We start from the raw sequence: 15,801 nt of genomic DNA, 5'->3' as shown, positions 1-15,801 counted from the left end.
GTATGCGGTAGTTCTGCGTAATTCACATTGGTGATACAGTAAAAGCAAACTGGAAATCACCTTCCGCACTTTTTGTCAGGGTGAAATAAAAGGTAATTCTAGTAATCGTCTGTGGTGGGGTGGGCGTGGTTTGAGCGTCGGCTGCAGAGAGAGAGAGTGTGAGAGGAGCGGCTCTCGGATCCTTCGTCACAACTGTCAGCTGGAGGTAATCAGCGCCGATAATTGTTAATTGTTTTATTGCGCTGATTGCCTCTGATTGCTTTCAACAGTGAGCCTGGGGTTTTTAAAAGCCAGACCGGAAGCCGGAGAGGGGGATCGCCAATGACAAGACGGCTACGGAACTGTGATACACAGAGTCTGAAAAGTGTCTGTAAAAACCCGTGTCTGATAATAAAATAGCACGGAAGTGCGGGTTACGGAACCAGTCAGTCTCCCGTGAGTGTGTTTTATCTGAGAGGGGTGGCACTCACTTGCCACAGTGGTGGCCCGTGCGAGGGAACGCAGCACATAGTAAAACACATTACACCGAGGAGACAAACATGGACCACAGCCAGGAGCCAGGGGAAACGGCACAACCGGTGGTAGCGCTGGCGAGGATGCTGGAAGGGATGGCGGCGATGCAGGAGAGGCAGGCGGCGATGCACGCCGAACAACTGGAGGCTCTGCGGGCACAGACCTCCCTCCAAACCCAGGCTCTACTGCAGCTGGCGGCTGCGGGAGAAACCAGCTCCCGAGAGCGACAAACCGGACCCCCCGTAGCTCTCCATCTGCCCAAAATGACCCAGGAGGACGACGCGGAGGCTTTCCTCGAGGGGTTTGAGGTGGCAGCGAGGGCGAGTAAATGGCCGGAGGAAGAGTGGGTCGTCCGCCTCCTGCCCCTCTTAACTGGGGAGGCACAACAAGCGGCACACAGCCTACCCCCCCCAGCGCGGGCGGTCTACGCCAACCTAAAGAAGGCGGTCCTGGACCGCCTGGGATACAGCCCTGAAGAGCACCGGCGACGGTTCAGGGAGACGGCCCTGGCAGGAGCGGACCGACCGTTCGCCTACGCCCAGAGACTGCTGGACATGGCGCGTCGGTGGCTCCGACCGGAACTCCGGTCAGCCGACGGAGTGGTGGAGCTGGTGACCCTAGAACGTTTTATTGAGGGCCTCCCGGGGGAGACGGCGAATTGGGTGAGGTGCCATCGCCCGACCGGGTTGGCGGCCGCCGTCAGCCTGGCGGAGGACCACCTGGCGCTCTACCCCCGCGGCCAGTCACAGCACCAGCAGCAGCAGCAGCAGCAGCAAGGACGGGCAGACCCGGCTCTGCGCAGGAGAGCCCTTCCTCGTTCCCATCCTTCCCCCCTTTCTTCCTCCCTTCCCCGTGCCCAAACCCCCTCATTTTCCCGTAACAACCCTTTTGTTCCTGTTTCCCCAGCCCCAGGCTCAGTGGGGGCGGGGTGCGACCCACAGAGAGCTCCTCAGACGCCCGGACCGGGGTGTTGGCGGTGCGGACAACCGGGTCACCTGCGCCGCGAGTGCCCGCTCATGGAGGTGGGGCAGGTGGTTCGTGTTGTCGGCCCGCCCACCTCCGCTCCCGACCCAGACGGAGCGTACTGTATTCCGGTAAGGATTCAAGGGAGTGAACACCAGGCGCTGTTGGACTCAGGGGCTATGCAGACCATGATTCGACAAAGCCTGGTTCGACCCGAGGCGTTGGTAGAAGCATCAATGGTATCTATAAGGTGTGTGCATGGGGATTTACACGCGTACCCTATCGTCTCAGTGGAAATTCGGTGTCAAGGGAAAAAACATAAAATAAAGGCTGCGGTTAGCTCCCGCCTCTCGCACCCTCTGATTTTAGGCACTGATTGGCCGGGGTTTCGCCAGGCAGCTGGTAAGGTAGGGGGGGTGCGTTCACGACGGGTAGGGCTGTGTGATGTGTGTGCTGCTGTCAGCGGTGACGCGGGGTCGTCCGACGCAGCAGAGGGGGAGCCGGCATCAGTGGAGCCTCCGGGGGAGACTCCGCAGGTACCGGTGTTTCGCCCCATGGAGGATTTCCCACTCGAGCAGTCTCGTGATGACACCCTACGCTTTGCCTTTGACCGCGTGATGTCCATTGATGGTCAACAGGTGCGCCCTGATGCAACACTCACTCACCCGTATTTTGTAATAATTCGGGATAGGTTATACAGAGTGTGTCACTCAGACTAACGAGGAAATCACCCAATTGCTGGTGCCTAAAAGCTCTCGGGAAATGGTTTTTCAGACGGCTCATTTTAACCCCATGGCTGGTCATTTAGGGTATGAGAAAACACTGAACCGGATAATGGCCCGCTTCTATTGGCCGGGCATTTGGGCCGACGTGCGTCGGTGGTGTGCGTCGTGCCCTGAATGCCAACTCGTAAATTCCCCGGCTATACCAAAAGCGCCGTTGCGCCCCCTTCCGCTAATGGAGGTCCCTTTTGAGAGAGTGGGGATGGACCTCATCGGGCCGTTTGATCGGAGCACGCAGGGATACCGTTTCGTGTTAGTTCTGGTGGATTATGCGACAAGGTATCCCGAAGCAGTTCCTTTGCGCAGCATTTCGGCAAAAAGTGTTGCGCAGGCATTGTTTCAAATAATCTCCCGAGTCGGAATCCCGAAAGAGATTCTGACTGACCAGGGCACCCAGTTTATGTCACGCACACTACGCGAACTGTACGGGTTATTGGGCATTCGTTCTATTAGAACTAGCGTGTACCATCCCCAAACGGATGGGCTGGTTGAGCGTTTTAATAGAACGTTGAAGTCTATGATCCGGAAGTTCGTTCATGAGGATAGCCGTAATTGGGATAAGTGGTTATCTCCTCTGGTGTTTGCAGTGCGGGAGGTTCCCCAGGCCTCCACGGGATTTTCTCCCTTTGAACTACTGTTCGGTAGGAAACCCCGGGGGATATTGGACCTAGTTAAAGAAAACTGGGAGGAGGGTCCGAGTCCTAGTAAAAATGAATTACAATACGTGCTGGACCTGCGAGCAAAACTCCATACACTGGGTAAGTTGTCACGGGAGAATTTGCTCGAGGCGCAGGCACGTCAGCAACAGCACTATAACAGAGGAGCTAAACTACGGCAATTTTCACCGGGAGATAAAGTTCTTGTGTTACTCCCTACCTCTAGTTCTAAATTACTCGCCAAGTGGCAAGGGCCCTTTACGGTCACACGGCGAGTGGGGGAGGTTGACTATGAGGTAGAGCGTACTGATAGAGAGGGGGCAAAACAGATTTATCACCTCAATCTCCTGAAAGCGTGGAAGGAGGTAGTGGCTGTCTCTCTGGTTACGGTGGATAAGGAGAGAGATGAGCTGGGTCCGGAGGTACCAAATTCATCCAATCAGATCTCAACCCTTTCAGATGACCATCTCTCACCGAATCAGAGAACAGACCTTGCCTTGTTGCAAAAGCGTTTTGCTGATGTGTTTTCTCCCATACCAGGACGCACGCACCTCATACACCACCATATAGAGACTTCCCCGGGGGTGACGGTGCGGACCCGCCCCTATAGATTGCCGGAACACAAAAAGAAATTGGTTCAGGCAGAGATAAAGGCAATGCTAGAGCTGGGGGTAATAGAGGAATCCCACAGTCCCTGGAGTAGCCCCATCGTGCTGGTAGGTAAGCCTGATGGGTCTATTCGCTTCTGTGTGGATTATAGAAAGGTAAATGAAGTGTCACGGTTTGATGCTTATCCAATGCCTCGGGTCGACGAGCTCTTGGATCGGCTTGGCACGGCTCGATTTTTTCGACGCTGGATTTAACCAAGGGTTACTGGCAGATTCCCTTATCTGCCAAATCTAAGGAAAAAACGGCTTTCTCCGCTCCGGGTGGTTTGTACCAATTCAGGACACTTCCGTTTGGGTTATTCGGGGCCCCTGCCACCTTCCAGCGCCTAATGGATCGGGTATTGCGTCCGCATGCTGGTTATGCTGCTGCCTATCTGGATGATGTCATCATCCATAGCAACAGCTGGGAGCAGCATGTGCAGCATGTGGGGGCAGTGCTCGAGTCATTAAGGCAGGCAGGGCTCACGGCTAACCCAAAGAAGTGTGCTATTGGCCGAGCGGAGGTACGGTATTTGGGGTACCACTTGGGAAGTGGACAGGTGCGGCCTCTAGTGGACAAAACCGCTGCGATTGCAGCCTGTCCCCGACCCAAGTCAAAAAAAGAGGTAAGGAGGTTCTTGGGGCTGGCCGGCTATTACAGGAGGTTCATCCTGGCGTTTTCGGAGCTAACCAGCCCCTAACTGACTTAACCCGAAAAGGTGCCTCAGATCCGGTCCAGTGGACGGAACCGTGCCAGCGGGCGTTTGAGAGGGTAAAAGAAGCTCTCTGTGGGGAGCCGCTCTTGTTCACACCTAACTTCTCTCTCCCCTTGTTTTGCAGACCGACGCGTCGGACAGAGGGCTGGGGGCTGTTTTGACCCAGCAGGTGGAGGGAGTCGACCGCCCCGTGCTGTACATTAGCCGGAAACTGTCACAACGGGAGGCGAAGTACAGCACGGTGGAGAAAGAGTGCCTCGCCATTCGGTGGGCGGTCGGAGCCCTCCGTTATTACCTTCTGGGTCGCCCATTCACCCTCTGTTCGGACCATGCCCCCCTCCAATGGCTCCACCGCATGAAGGATACCAACGCCCGGATCACTCGGTGGTATCTGGCTTTGCAGCCTTTTAACTTCAATGTGATTCATAGACCGGGTGCACGGATGGTCGTGGCGGACTTCCTCTCTCGCCCCCAGGAGGAGGAGGGGGGGGAGAGGGGGGGGGGTTTGTCATCGGCCGGATGGCTCCCCGGCCTAAGTCGGGCGGTGGGGGTATGTGGTGGGGTGGGCGTGGTTTGAGCGTCGGCTGCAGAGAGAGAGAGTGTGAGAGGAGCGGCTCTCGGATCCTTCGTCACAACTGTCAGCTGGAGGTAATCAGCGCCGATAATTATTAATTGTTTTATTGCGCTGATTGCCTCTGATTGCTTTCAACAGTGAGCCTGGGGTTTTTAAAAGCCAGACCGGAAGCCGGAGAGGGGGATCGCCAATGACAAGACGGCTACGGAACTGTGATACACAGAGTCTGAAAAGTGTCTGTAAAAACCCGTGTCTGATAATAAAATAGCACGGAAGTGCGGGTTACGGAACCAGTCAGTCTCCCGTGAGTGTGTTTTATCTGAGAGGGGTGGCACTCACTTGCCACATCGTCCCTTTAGCTTTTTCAGACTGCCGTAATTTTACTCTGCCATTCTTCAATTCCACAAAAAGACCAGGAAGACTATGGACTAATTTATGGTGCATGGTTCGCATCTGGAGGGCACACTTCGCTGCTCGGCTAGCAGTAACTTCGAAGGAAAGCAAACGGTGGCTGTACCACTGCTAATTTAAATTTTCACGCAAGTCCGAGTTTTCGTTCTATTCTTGTCATTTTGCGATTAGCCTATATGGAATTGACGATGAGAAAGTAATCAAACAGCAAATTGTTTACAACGTGTGCATGTTTTCTGCTGTTGTTGCCAGTTATATTGGAAATGTGAATGCATTCTGTCGCCTCGGATGTCAAGACATGAAAGTGAATGTTCGCATAAAAACATAATGAATATGTTTGAGAGGATATATAAAACAGTTACAATCTGACTATTGGCCTGTTATATCCTATTTGTTGCATAACAACGGTCCAAGTTCAACTACCAACGACAGTTTTGCTTGACAACGGTAAAATATGCCCAAACGGCTGCAGAAGAATATTTCAATTCCAGGTGATTAAATCGATATAAATCAATAAATACAAAAGTAACCATATACAGTCATTGTTGGTAGCCCATTGTATATAAGTGGAATAAACCCCTCCGGGCTGTCCCGGTTATTAGAAAATAATGTAGGCTACTTCGGTGGTAGTATGGGGTTACAGAAGACCGCGGTGGAAACGCAGACAACCATGGGCTGAAGGAACCTTTTAGTTCCTTGAAAAGTAGTTCCGGGTACTTTTGGTGGAAACGCAGCTTATGTTGCGTAGAGCAGCCCATCCCATGCCCTTGCGTCACGCCCCCGCCCCTTTTTGGGTGAAAGCGGCTCCTCTGGCGGTAAATGCAAATTCCGAGGTCTTTGCTAATTTAATAGCATAAAATAAGAATACCATATTGCTTTTTAGCTATTAGGAGCCCAAATCCTATGGCCAGTCAGGCAAACAATTATGTTATGTCGTTGCCGATCAACGATCGGCGTCGTTAGAAAAAATTTAAGAAACAGCGAGCTCGCTGTTAGCTGACTTAACCCTTTTGTTACAGGATAACATTAATCTGGGATTTCCTTGGCTTTTCAGTATGTTCTCTGTACTGTCCTTTCAATGCAGCATCAACATTCACTACTTTGACTTTTAACATTATAATTGTTGACTTTAACATCGTTAACTAACCTGTGATGAAGTGTTTGCCACAGAAATACACTCATCCACTTCAATTTCTGTACATTCATATATTTCTAGTTAGCTAGGTAGATTTGTTCCTACTTATAAATAACAAGAATAAATATGATTTTACAAGCTAGACAGCAAGCTAACAAATTCATTAACGGTAGCAAATCACAGTAGTTAGCCTGTACCTGCTCACATTTGGATTCCCTGACTAATAGTTAGCTATGTTAGACTACATAAATTCCGTACGACTTCTTTGACGATCAGTGAAATTAACCGATTTGTGTAAGAAAACAAACAAATGAATCATAACGTTAATTCACCAAATGCATAATATAGTCTAACCCAGTTTACTGTAAATTAGCCAGCTATGGGGACCATTCGCTCTTAACCAGCTAGCTAGCTAACATTGGTGCGTTAGATCTAATGGCCGAGTCACACAGTTTAATAATAATAATAAAATTTATTTGTATAGCACTTTTCAAAAACAAAGTTACAAAGTGCTTTACACACATAAAAAGAAATAAAATAATACAAGATGTAAACGACAGCTTAAGGGACACATTAAAACAAAGTATATGAATAAATTAACATGAAAATAGGAGCAGCATGAAAGATGGCCAAACAGAGGAACAGATACAAATACAAGATTAATAGAATATAGTAAATAACAGGATGTTAAAAATATATATAAAAATAAGAGTAGAAAAGGTATTAAGAGGCTAAAACATTAAAAGCAACATTTAAAAAATGTGTTTTAAGAAGAGATTTAAAACGAGGCATTGACTCAGCAAGCCTGATCTCCTCGGGCAGGGCGTTCCAAAGTCTACAGGGCTCCAGACTAACTTTTTTTTACATTGGTTGCACTTTTCATTTCATTTAGGTGCACCAGCACATAATTTAGGTGCACCCAAAATTTTTCACCACGCCTTTTGGTGCCGCAATAATACATTTTAAGCATTACCTTTTTTGTCAGTTCCCATACACATTGGTAATGTCTTAACACATTATGTAAATGCTTATAAACAGGAATAAAGGTGCAGATAAATGTTTTTTTCTTCTTTATTTAAATCACAGCATAAACAAGAAATCGCAATAACCTCAATTGTTTAAAAAATAAACTTAAAAAGTGCTGATGTTTAAAGTGCTTGACAAACTCAAATAAATAAATCAAACTCAAATAACTCAAACAAAAGTGTGCACTGCTCCCGGAGGTTGACCTGAATATGATGGTACTACACTGTCATAAGAGTGAAGTTATTGAATAATTTTCCCAATAAAAATTCCCCAAAATTATGTTAAAGCACATTTTTACAAACTAAGTGTTGTAGTATAACCAACAGGAGACCATTGATGTGTGAGGTGATTTTGGGGACGCTACAATGTATAAGAGTGAAGTTACTGAATATTTCTGTAGTACTTCTTTTCGGTGTTGCACTTTTTAGACGGCCCCTGCGCACTCGTCTCACAGCCGGCTGTACATAGAGACCAATGTTATTTGTCCAGCTCGGAGGACGGCTCGTTTTGGCTAAAATTAGGTCGTAGCTCGTTGTCTACTTTACTACGGTACTAAAGAGGTGTCGTTTGTGTTTTAACAACGTTTCGCTTATGAGTTATTGATCCGGGAAGTTCGAATCTGTGAATATATTTCCAACTTTACCCAACTTCCTTCCTCCGACATTGCCTTGGTTTACTGTTGCCTCAAGCCAGTCTCAAGTCGAAATGACACAATTACGTCGTGATCTAGTGGAAATCATTATTTGTTTTCTCGAGAAAACGAAATAATTAAGTCGTGATCTCGAGAAAACCAACTTTGTTATCTCGTGATAACGCAATAATTAATTCGTGATTTCGAAAAAATAGGATTAACAAAAAAAAAAAAAAATGCATACAAGGCCGCTCTCGGCTTCCGAACTAATACACACATTCTTTTTCCCCCACCCGTATTCAGTGAAGAAGAATATCAGGGCCAGATCCAATCAGAGGCATAGTAGCTATCGTGTCTTCGCAGAATGCGGATGGGGGAAAAAATAACGCTGCACAGATACACCAAGTGGCCAAAACCAGACTTCGTTTTTGAAGCTCATTTCCTGGTCTTGTGTGTAGGTGTTTTCATGTCCGGTTTCCATGTAAGTCTACGGTACAAATGCGGTCAAAATACAAAGTCAATAATTTTTTCTCATGAGAACAAATAGTCACAATATGTGTATTTTATTCGTCTTATGACTGTCCATGGGTCGATTTCATGATTCATTGTGTCATTTGGGCACTGTTACAATATTTGTTGTATTTGTTCAAGTGACTTGAAAGAATTGAGGAAATATTGGGTAGCATTGCTTTGAAATACATCTTATGTCATTTCGGTGAGGCAAGATAGCCTATATTGTTTGTAGTACCGTAACATGGCGTCATTTTGATATCAATACTTTTGAGTAACTTGGCATTTTTGTACGTTGAAAACGTGTTTTTTATGAGATATCATTTCTTTTTGCAAAGTGTTTTATTATGAGAGTGAGAAATGCGAAGTCTGATGAGCGTGTACCGTTCAGCAGTTTCGGTTTGCTATATATGTAAAACAGTGGCTGTGAGAAAGGGTGTGGTGGCGTAAGCGTAAACGCATCAGAAACGCAGATGAAATATGGCCAGTGTATGTACTCACGGATTTGACGTCCATCCAACGAGCCTTGACTGACAAAAGAATCAGCAAGCCCGAAGAATTAGAACTCCCTAGGTCGCAACTTGTGTAGCCTTCTGTCCTGCTCTGTTGTCTGTTATTTCGTGGAGATGCACTTTTAGTGTTTGTCAGGTTTATAAGGCATTTTGATAGGCTTATCTGCAGGTAGGAATCCTCTTCGCTGTTTTGCTAAACTAGAACCGGAAAACATGAAAACTCCAAAAAGGTCAGAACAAAAGACTTTACTCAACAAAAAGGGAACAAAAGGGAACAAAAGGGCCTCGCAGGGCAACTCTTCAAAACAAAGGAAACTTCAGAAACACAGGGAACACAGGAAAACCAAAAGTCCAAAAACACGTGGAAAACAGAACATGGCAGGAACACATGGGGCCGGAACCAGATCAGAAGCATACGCGACAAACACAACCAACAACCAACAAGGATCCAGCACCTGAGTCCAGGAGAAGGGAACTTAAATAGACAGACACTGACGAGACACAGGAGGGCACCATGAACAATCAGGCCACAGAAAGGGAAGGGAAAACGAGACAGCCAGAAAACAATGATTGGACAATTGAAAACAATAATACAATTAAACAGGGGGAGCAGGACACAAAACAGAAGTGCCGCCATCTGGCGGCCCAACAAGGAAAACACAGACAGGAACACAGAACCATGACAAACGTGGCGTTTGCTGATAAGAAGGGTTTGTACGGTAGCCAAGTGAAGAAATGTAGTTAGTAGAAATGGCACAGCGGTGAACTGGTGTAACTTTTTAATAAAAGGAATACATTTGCCGTCATGAAATGCATATGGGTGGCCATGAGTGAGTTTTGGTAAAGCAAATATAAGTGTAAGAGAACATTAGTGTAAAAGAGGAAATTATCTGCCTGAGGACGAGGCGGAATTCAATCGTTCAACCGGAGGTTTACCAGTCTGTCACTTTGTTAGGGCAGCACCATGACATAGCTATGCAATGCATGAAATATCATTAGCAAACCTGTCCGTGGTTTTAAAGAAGAACACAGGCGAGTAAGCACAGAAGAGCTCCCGTTGAATCCATATGGCTTTGCAATATTGTAGCCGGTTAACAATTGAACGTGCAGACGGTACGTCATAATACAGTGTATACGTTCGGGGAACGGCTGGTAGATATGGTGCAAAAGCAATAATTGAGAAGTAGTACACAATTATTAGTGAGGGTAAAAGTAGGTTAAAGAAACATGTTTCTAGCTGGGCTTGAACCTAGGACCCTGTGATCCCAAGACTGTAACCTTACCCACTGGGCCACAGGCAGACTAGCTGTTGGTACTGAAAATGTTTCTGTAAAAAGGTATGGGTATTTTGCGTGTGTATGCAAGTTTTTCATTGGGTCGTGTAGGTGAAGATTTGGCGGGTGTCGATAAAATGTCCAATGGGGAGACATGTTACATGAGAAGAAGAAGAAGAAAGAGAAGAAGAAGAAGGAGAAAACGCAAAATCCCCTTAGTTTGGGGCTTTATTGTGTGGACATGTGAAGTTGTTTATGAAATCTGTCTGTTGAAATGGGGTCAGAATGTACAGAATTTAATGTTTTTAAGGGCTGAGTGTCTGTGGCTGTTGTGGTTATTTCTGTGGGGAACCCTGAAAAGTGCCGAACTCTCGGTGCTGTATAGGTATGGGGCATGCCCCCGCCAAGGCTTAACTTGGCGGGATGGCATACCTGCCATCCCAATAGAACTAGATGACCTCAATAGATGGTGTAATATACCTGTCTCTTTATCCGGAAGAATCTCTATCATTAAAATGAATATATTACCTCAAGTTAATTTCTGTAGTTCTATGATTCCCATTGCTCCACCCAGTGGTTACTGGGATAAGCTGCATAGAAATATATCAAAGAAGTATATTTCATATTTTCATATGAAAAGGTAAGCGAGCTCGTGTAAAACTATCAACTTTCTAGAATGGAAAACAGTCTGGTTGACTTGCTGTACCAAATTTTAAACTGTATTTAAAAGCTTTATCATTTCGTCCTTTAGCAAGTTGGTTTGATTCAGATTGTGAGGCCCCCTGGATAAACATGTAGAGAAATATGGTTGCTCCTACCCCCTTACATGACATACTTTTCATAGATATCTCATTGAAACAGTGTAGATTACATTTTGGCCCAATAATTGCTCACGCAGTATCAATCTGGCGTAAATACGAAAAACTACTTAATTGGGATACTAAGTGGCATGCCCAGACTCCCTTATTTCACAATCCCTCCTTACGTAAAGGAGGCCTCTGGTTTGTGGCTCATCAGTGGGCCAATTCTGGTATACATGCACTGAGCGATGTCATGGATGGTCATGGCTTAAGAACTTTTTCAGATCTGAAAGAAACTTACTGGGTACTTCTTTTTTCTTGTATTTACAACTTCGGTCTGCTATGCAGGCCTACGGGGTCTCAACCACCCATTCACCCCTTAGTTACTTTCATTAAAAAAATATCAGGTTTACCCAAAGGACAAATCTCCATAATATATAAAGATTTATTACAAAGATCTTTATCCTCATTACCTGTCATTCAAGCTTGGAATACTGGTTTTGGCATACAACAACATATCAACTGGGTCAAAGTTTGGGGAAATATTAGCATGGCATCCCGAAACCCAAATCATCAGCTGATCCACTTCAATTTTGTTCACAGAACTTATCTCACTCCTCAGAAACGCTATAGAATGAAACTAACGAACTCACCAAATTGCTTATTCTGTCCCTTAAATGTAACTGGTACCTTCCTACACATGATGTGGGAGTGCCCCATGGTTAAATTCTTTTGGGAACAGGTTGCTAAACACTTATCCAAAGTACTACGAATAAATATTCCTTGTTGTCCAAAATTTATGCTCCTTAATGATGATGAAATATTAACTTTAAACGCATTCCAAAGACGTTTCTGGCTAGCAGGAAGCACAACGGCAAAGAAAATGTTGGCACTCAGATGGCAATCTCCACATACTCTCCCATTTAACCAGTGGAAACAGTTATTACAAGATGTTGTATCAGTGGAACTTTCTACAGCAAGATTAAACGGTGCTAATTACCAGACAATAGAGAATTGGAATTCCATTCTAGATCAAGTTAAGTCCTTTACCTTATAAAGTAAGGACCTCTACCTTATAAATATGATGCCCAATTTGTTTTTGTTTTTTTTACTTTATTTTATTTTTTATTTTTTTCTTCAATGGTGGTTGGTGGTGGGATACAGGGGCTGATGGGAAGGGATAAGGGGTTGGTGATTTGATACGATTGAAGAGTTAAGGAGGGAGGGTTGCCACCCATCTGGGAGGGATAAGGGGATCTATAGAGGGAGGGGGATAATGGGTATGTGTTTATGTATGAGTATAGGCATGTGTATGTATGTGTGTGTGCGTATATGTATGTGTGTATGTATATAATATGTGTGTATGTATATGTGTATATATATATATAAATATGTATGTATGCTGGACGGAGTGTAGCACAGTGGGTAAGGAACTGGACTTGTAACCGAAAGGTCGCAGGTTTGATTCCCAGGTAGGACATTGCCGTTGTACCCTTGAGCAAGGTACTTAACCGAAATTGCTTCAGTATATATCCAGCTGTATAAATGGATACAATGTAAAATGCTATGTAAAAAAAAAAAAAAAAAGTTGTGTAAGTTGCTCTGGATAAGAGCGTCTGCTAAATGCCTGTAATGTAATGGTTGTTTTATTTTTATTACTATTTTTATTTTATTTGCTATTTGCAAGGTAATAATATTATGTATAATGTGCAATAATATGCAAATATGCGCAATAAGCTATATGTGTGTGCATGTTACATGTTTATTATTATTATTATTATTTATTTATTTATTTTATTTTATTTTATTTTTTACATTATTCTATATGGAGTGGCAGCCAGCAGGTACATTAAGATATCATTTCTTCTGTTTTGTCTTATACTTGAATTAATGTAACTTTTTTGGGCTTGTACCTGCAACCTTTCTCATAAAAATAAAAAAAACTTGATCACAAAAAAAAAGAAGAAATAATGCAATTATTGAGAGGTGATACAATTTTGAATCATTTGACATTTAAGTGATATTGCACAGGGGTGTACTCTCTTCTGTTGTATACTGTAGATAGGTGTGTGCATGTTGATACCTTCCCAGTTTTATTTAGTATACATATATATATTATATGTAGTGTATTGTGTTTCCGTTTCTGCCATTACTGTGTCTGTAGTTTGCATGCCTCTGTGTCTAGCCCCTCTGTAGTGTGTCTCAGTATAACACCTCTAGTGTCTGCAGCAAGGATGTCACATTCCTATGCTAAATGGCTGCTAGGGTTCCCAGGAAGGGACAAGACAATTTGTCTCTGGCCTGCCACTTAACTCAACCTTTTGATATGTATGACTGCAAACTGTATATCCAGACACCACACAGCGTGATCGGCAGAGATTCTCTCAGCGCAGCGACCGAATGTGCTAGGTCTGTCTCTCCCTTGCACATTGAATTAAACATCAAATCCTCTGACGAAACTTTGTCAGCGTGTTCTTCATCATCTTGCATTTGACTCCACGAATAAGGGCAACATATCCTAACAATGTCTAATCAACTGAATTTGCCACAAATGGACTAAAATTTGATAGTAATATAATCTGTCTCTAGGATGGGATGCTGATATGTCAGCAATTCTCTTGCTCCTGCATCTCCTCCCCCCAACCTCACGAGGCCGGCAAGATCAGTTCAGCTCAAGCAGCCAATCATCTTGTGAGATATCTTAGGGTAAATAATGTTTGTATTTTGTACAAATTTGTTCTTAACCTCATTATTTTTAAATAAATTGTGATAATGATAATTAAAAAAGTAGGATGCCTTATGATAAATGTGGAAATGCTCTAAGTAATTCTTCTTGCACAGGTAAAAAGATGCAGCCTGTAACCGCAAGACAAATAAGTACCTGAACAAACTACCACTATACCATTATGTTCAATTGCTTACAGGAAGGAGCCAGTCTTTCGACTTTCCTTGTGGTGCGACGGGATGCGATAGGAGCTGAGGAAAGACAACCCTTCCTCCTCGGGGTTAGGGTGCAGAACAAAATCCAGAGGTTCTACATCGTCTTTGACCAGAAGGCTATCCCATGCAGAGCCCTGACATCGGTGGCAGCTTTGGATGAGCTGTTCAAAGCTCACTACGTCATCGGTCTCAACTATGATGAAGTTCTTTGCGGTTTCTACACATTCCTTCAAACCACGGTGTACAGCATTGACGTCGGAAGCGCAAAGGAGACCCCACGTGTCAAGGAACTCTGAGCACGACTGCTGCAGCGAGACAACTGACTTGACTGACAGCCTTCGCGTGAACACATCCAGGACCGAAAATGTTCACGTTTTGTTTGTAAAGTGCACCACAACACCTGTTCACTTTGTCAACATTTGACGTTTCAGCATGAACTATTCCCGGGCAAGAACTTGCGTTTAAAATGTGGACAGCCAGGATGTCCCTTATCTTTTTTTACCAATAACAGCTTCAGAAAACACATTAAGATGTGCATGGTCAAGGACTAGATCATCCAGTAGACACCAGCCAGGACGTCGCCACACAAAGAGAATGTGATATGGAGTCTTCCTCACGTGATCTGGCAGTATGTACAACTTCTGGTGCCACTTTGCCAGGTCGTTCTGTTACCTCACAGAATGTTCTTGTTGCATCTCATTTGTCATCCATGTGTGGTTCAGTTGTTGCACACTTGCAAGTGTCGGGTCTCTCTGAAAGTACTGTTCAAACAATAGTAAGTTCTATGGGAGAAGTTGTTAATGATGTTCAAAGTCAAGCATGAGAGGCTGTTCTGAAAGTCTTTTCCAGTGAAACTAAGGGTTCAGACCTTAACCAAAAAATAGAGCATTGCTTCAACAGTTTAGATAATCCCTTTTCAACGTTTAACACTGAGACCAAGAGGCAGAAATATTAGGATGAAAAATGGGAAATAGTCGAACCTGAAGAGCATGTCCTGGGAGTGAGATTAGATGTGCGTAGACATAGAACAACAGGTGTCTACAGTGAATTTCCAGTAACAGACAAGTATATGTATGTACTAGGGGTGGACCGATATGGTTTTCTCAGAGCCGATACCGATACCGATTATTAATAAGTCAAGGAGGCCGATAGCCGATATTTGGGGCCGATATTCAGTTGCAGTAAATGTTAAAATTTTTGTGCCAAAATTTACAGCAACACAAACCCCAACACAAGGCTGCCTTTAAATGATATGTTTAATAGAATATTTCGTAAAACATGAAATATTTGAAAAATAAATAAAAAAATGAAATGAAAATGAAAATCAATTTTACAGACTTCATTCAGAACAATGTTTAAGTGTTTTTTTTCTTCCGGTAAAAATAAATAAAATAAAATAAAAATTTAAACCCTTTGCTCCTTACTTTCCCTTCAAGTCCCTGTCCCCAATAACCCCTCAGTAGTCCGAATTCAGTAACACCAAGTAGTGGTGTAGAAAGCATAGCTTTTCAGCATTTTCTCCTGTCAGACGGTTTCTGTTTTTGTCATATATTGCTGTGACTTCACTGAACACGTGCTCACTCGGAACAGAGGAGGGTGGAGAGGAGAGACATCTTCTGGCTTGAGAAGCAAGTAACTTAAAGCGTGCTTCATTCTGTTTCCACCATTGCAGAGGGTCACCCTTTCGTCTGTTGATCGCTGGCTCTTTGAT

At 44.6% G+C, this 15,801-nt stretch overlaps 1 protein-coding gene and 1 pseudogene across 1 annotated transcript; both read left to right on the top strand.

The window, feature by feature from the left end:
• LOC135258588 (uncharacterized) overlaps positions 1 to 15,801 on the top strand; it is a 179,126-nt pseudogene that overhangs the window by 104,147 nt on the left and 59,178 nt on the right.
• On the top strand, positions 540 to 14,386 carry LOC135258587 (uncharacterized). Its single transcript, XM_064342054.1, has 3 exons — positions 540 to 1,607; positions 4,402 to 4,780; positions 14,124 to 14,386. The coding sequence occupies exons 1-3, from the start codon at positions 540 to 542 to the stop codon at positions 14,384 to 14,386; spliced, it is 1,710 nt and encodes a 569-aa protein (XP_064198124.1).

The sequence above is a fragment of the Anguilla rostrata genome, chromosome 7 (assembly GCF_018555375.3).
Source record: "Anguilla rostrata isolate EN2019 chromosome 7, ASM1855537v3, whole genome shotgun sequence".
Taxonomy (NCBI): domain Eukaryota; kingdom Metazoa; phylum Chordata; class Actinopteri; order Anguilliformes; family Anguillidae; genus Anguilla; species Anguilla rostrata.
The sequence above is the reverse complement of the archived record's forward strand: the minus strand, read 5'-3'. Positions and strand labels throughout refer to the sequence as shown.

Bases quoted from the DNA above. Each gene is read 5' to 3' on its own strand.
- LOC135258587 (XM_064342054.1), top strand. From the start codon at position 540: ATGGACCACAGCCAGGAGCCAGGGGAAACGGCACAACCGGTGGTAGCG. The intron at 1,608-4,401 runs GTAAGGATTCAA...CTTGTTTTGCAG, and splicing joins ACGGAGCGTACTGTATTCCG to ACCGACGCGTCGGACAGAGG. The intron at 4,781-14,123 runs GTTTGTCATCGG...GGGATGCGATAG, and splicing joins GGGGGGGGAGAGGGGGGGGG to GAGCTGAGGAAAGACAACCC.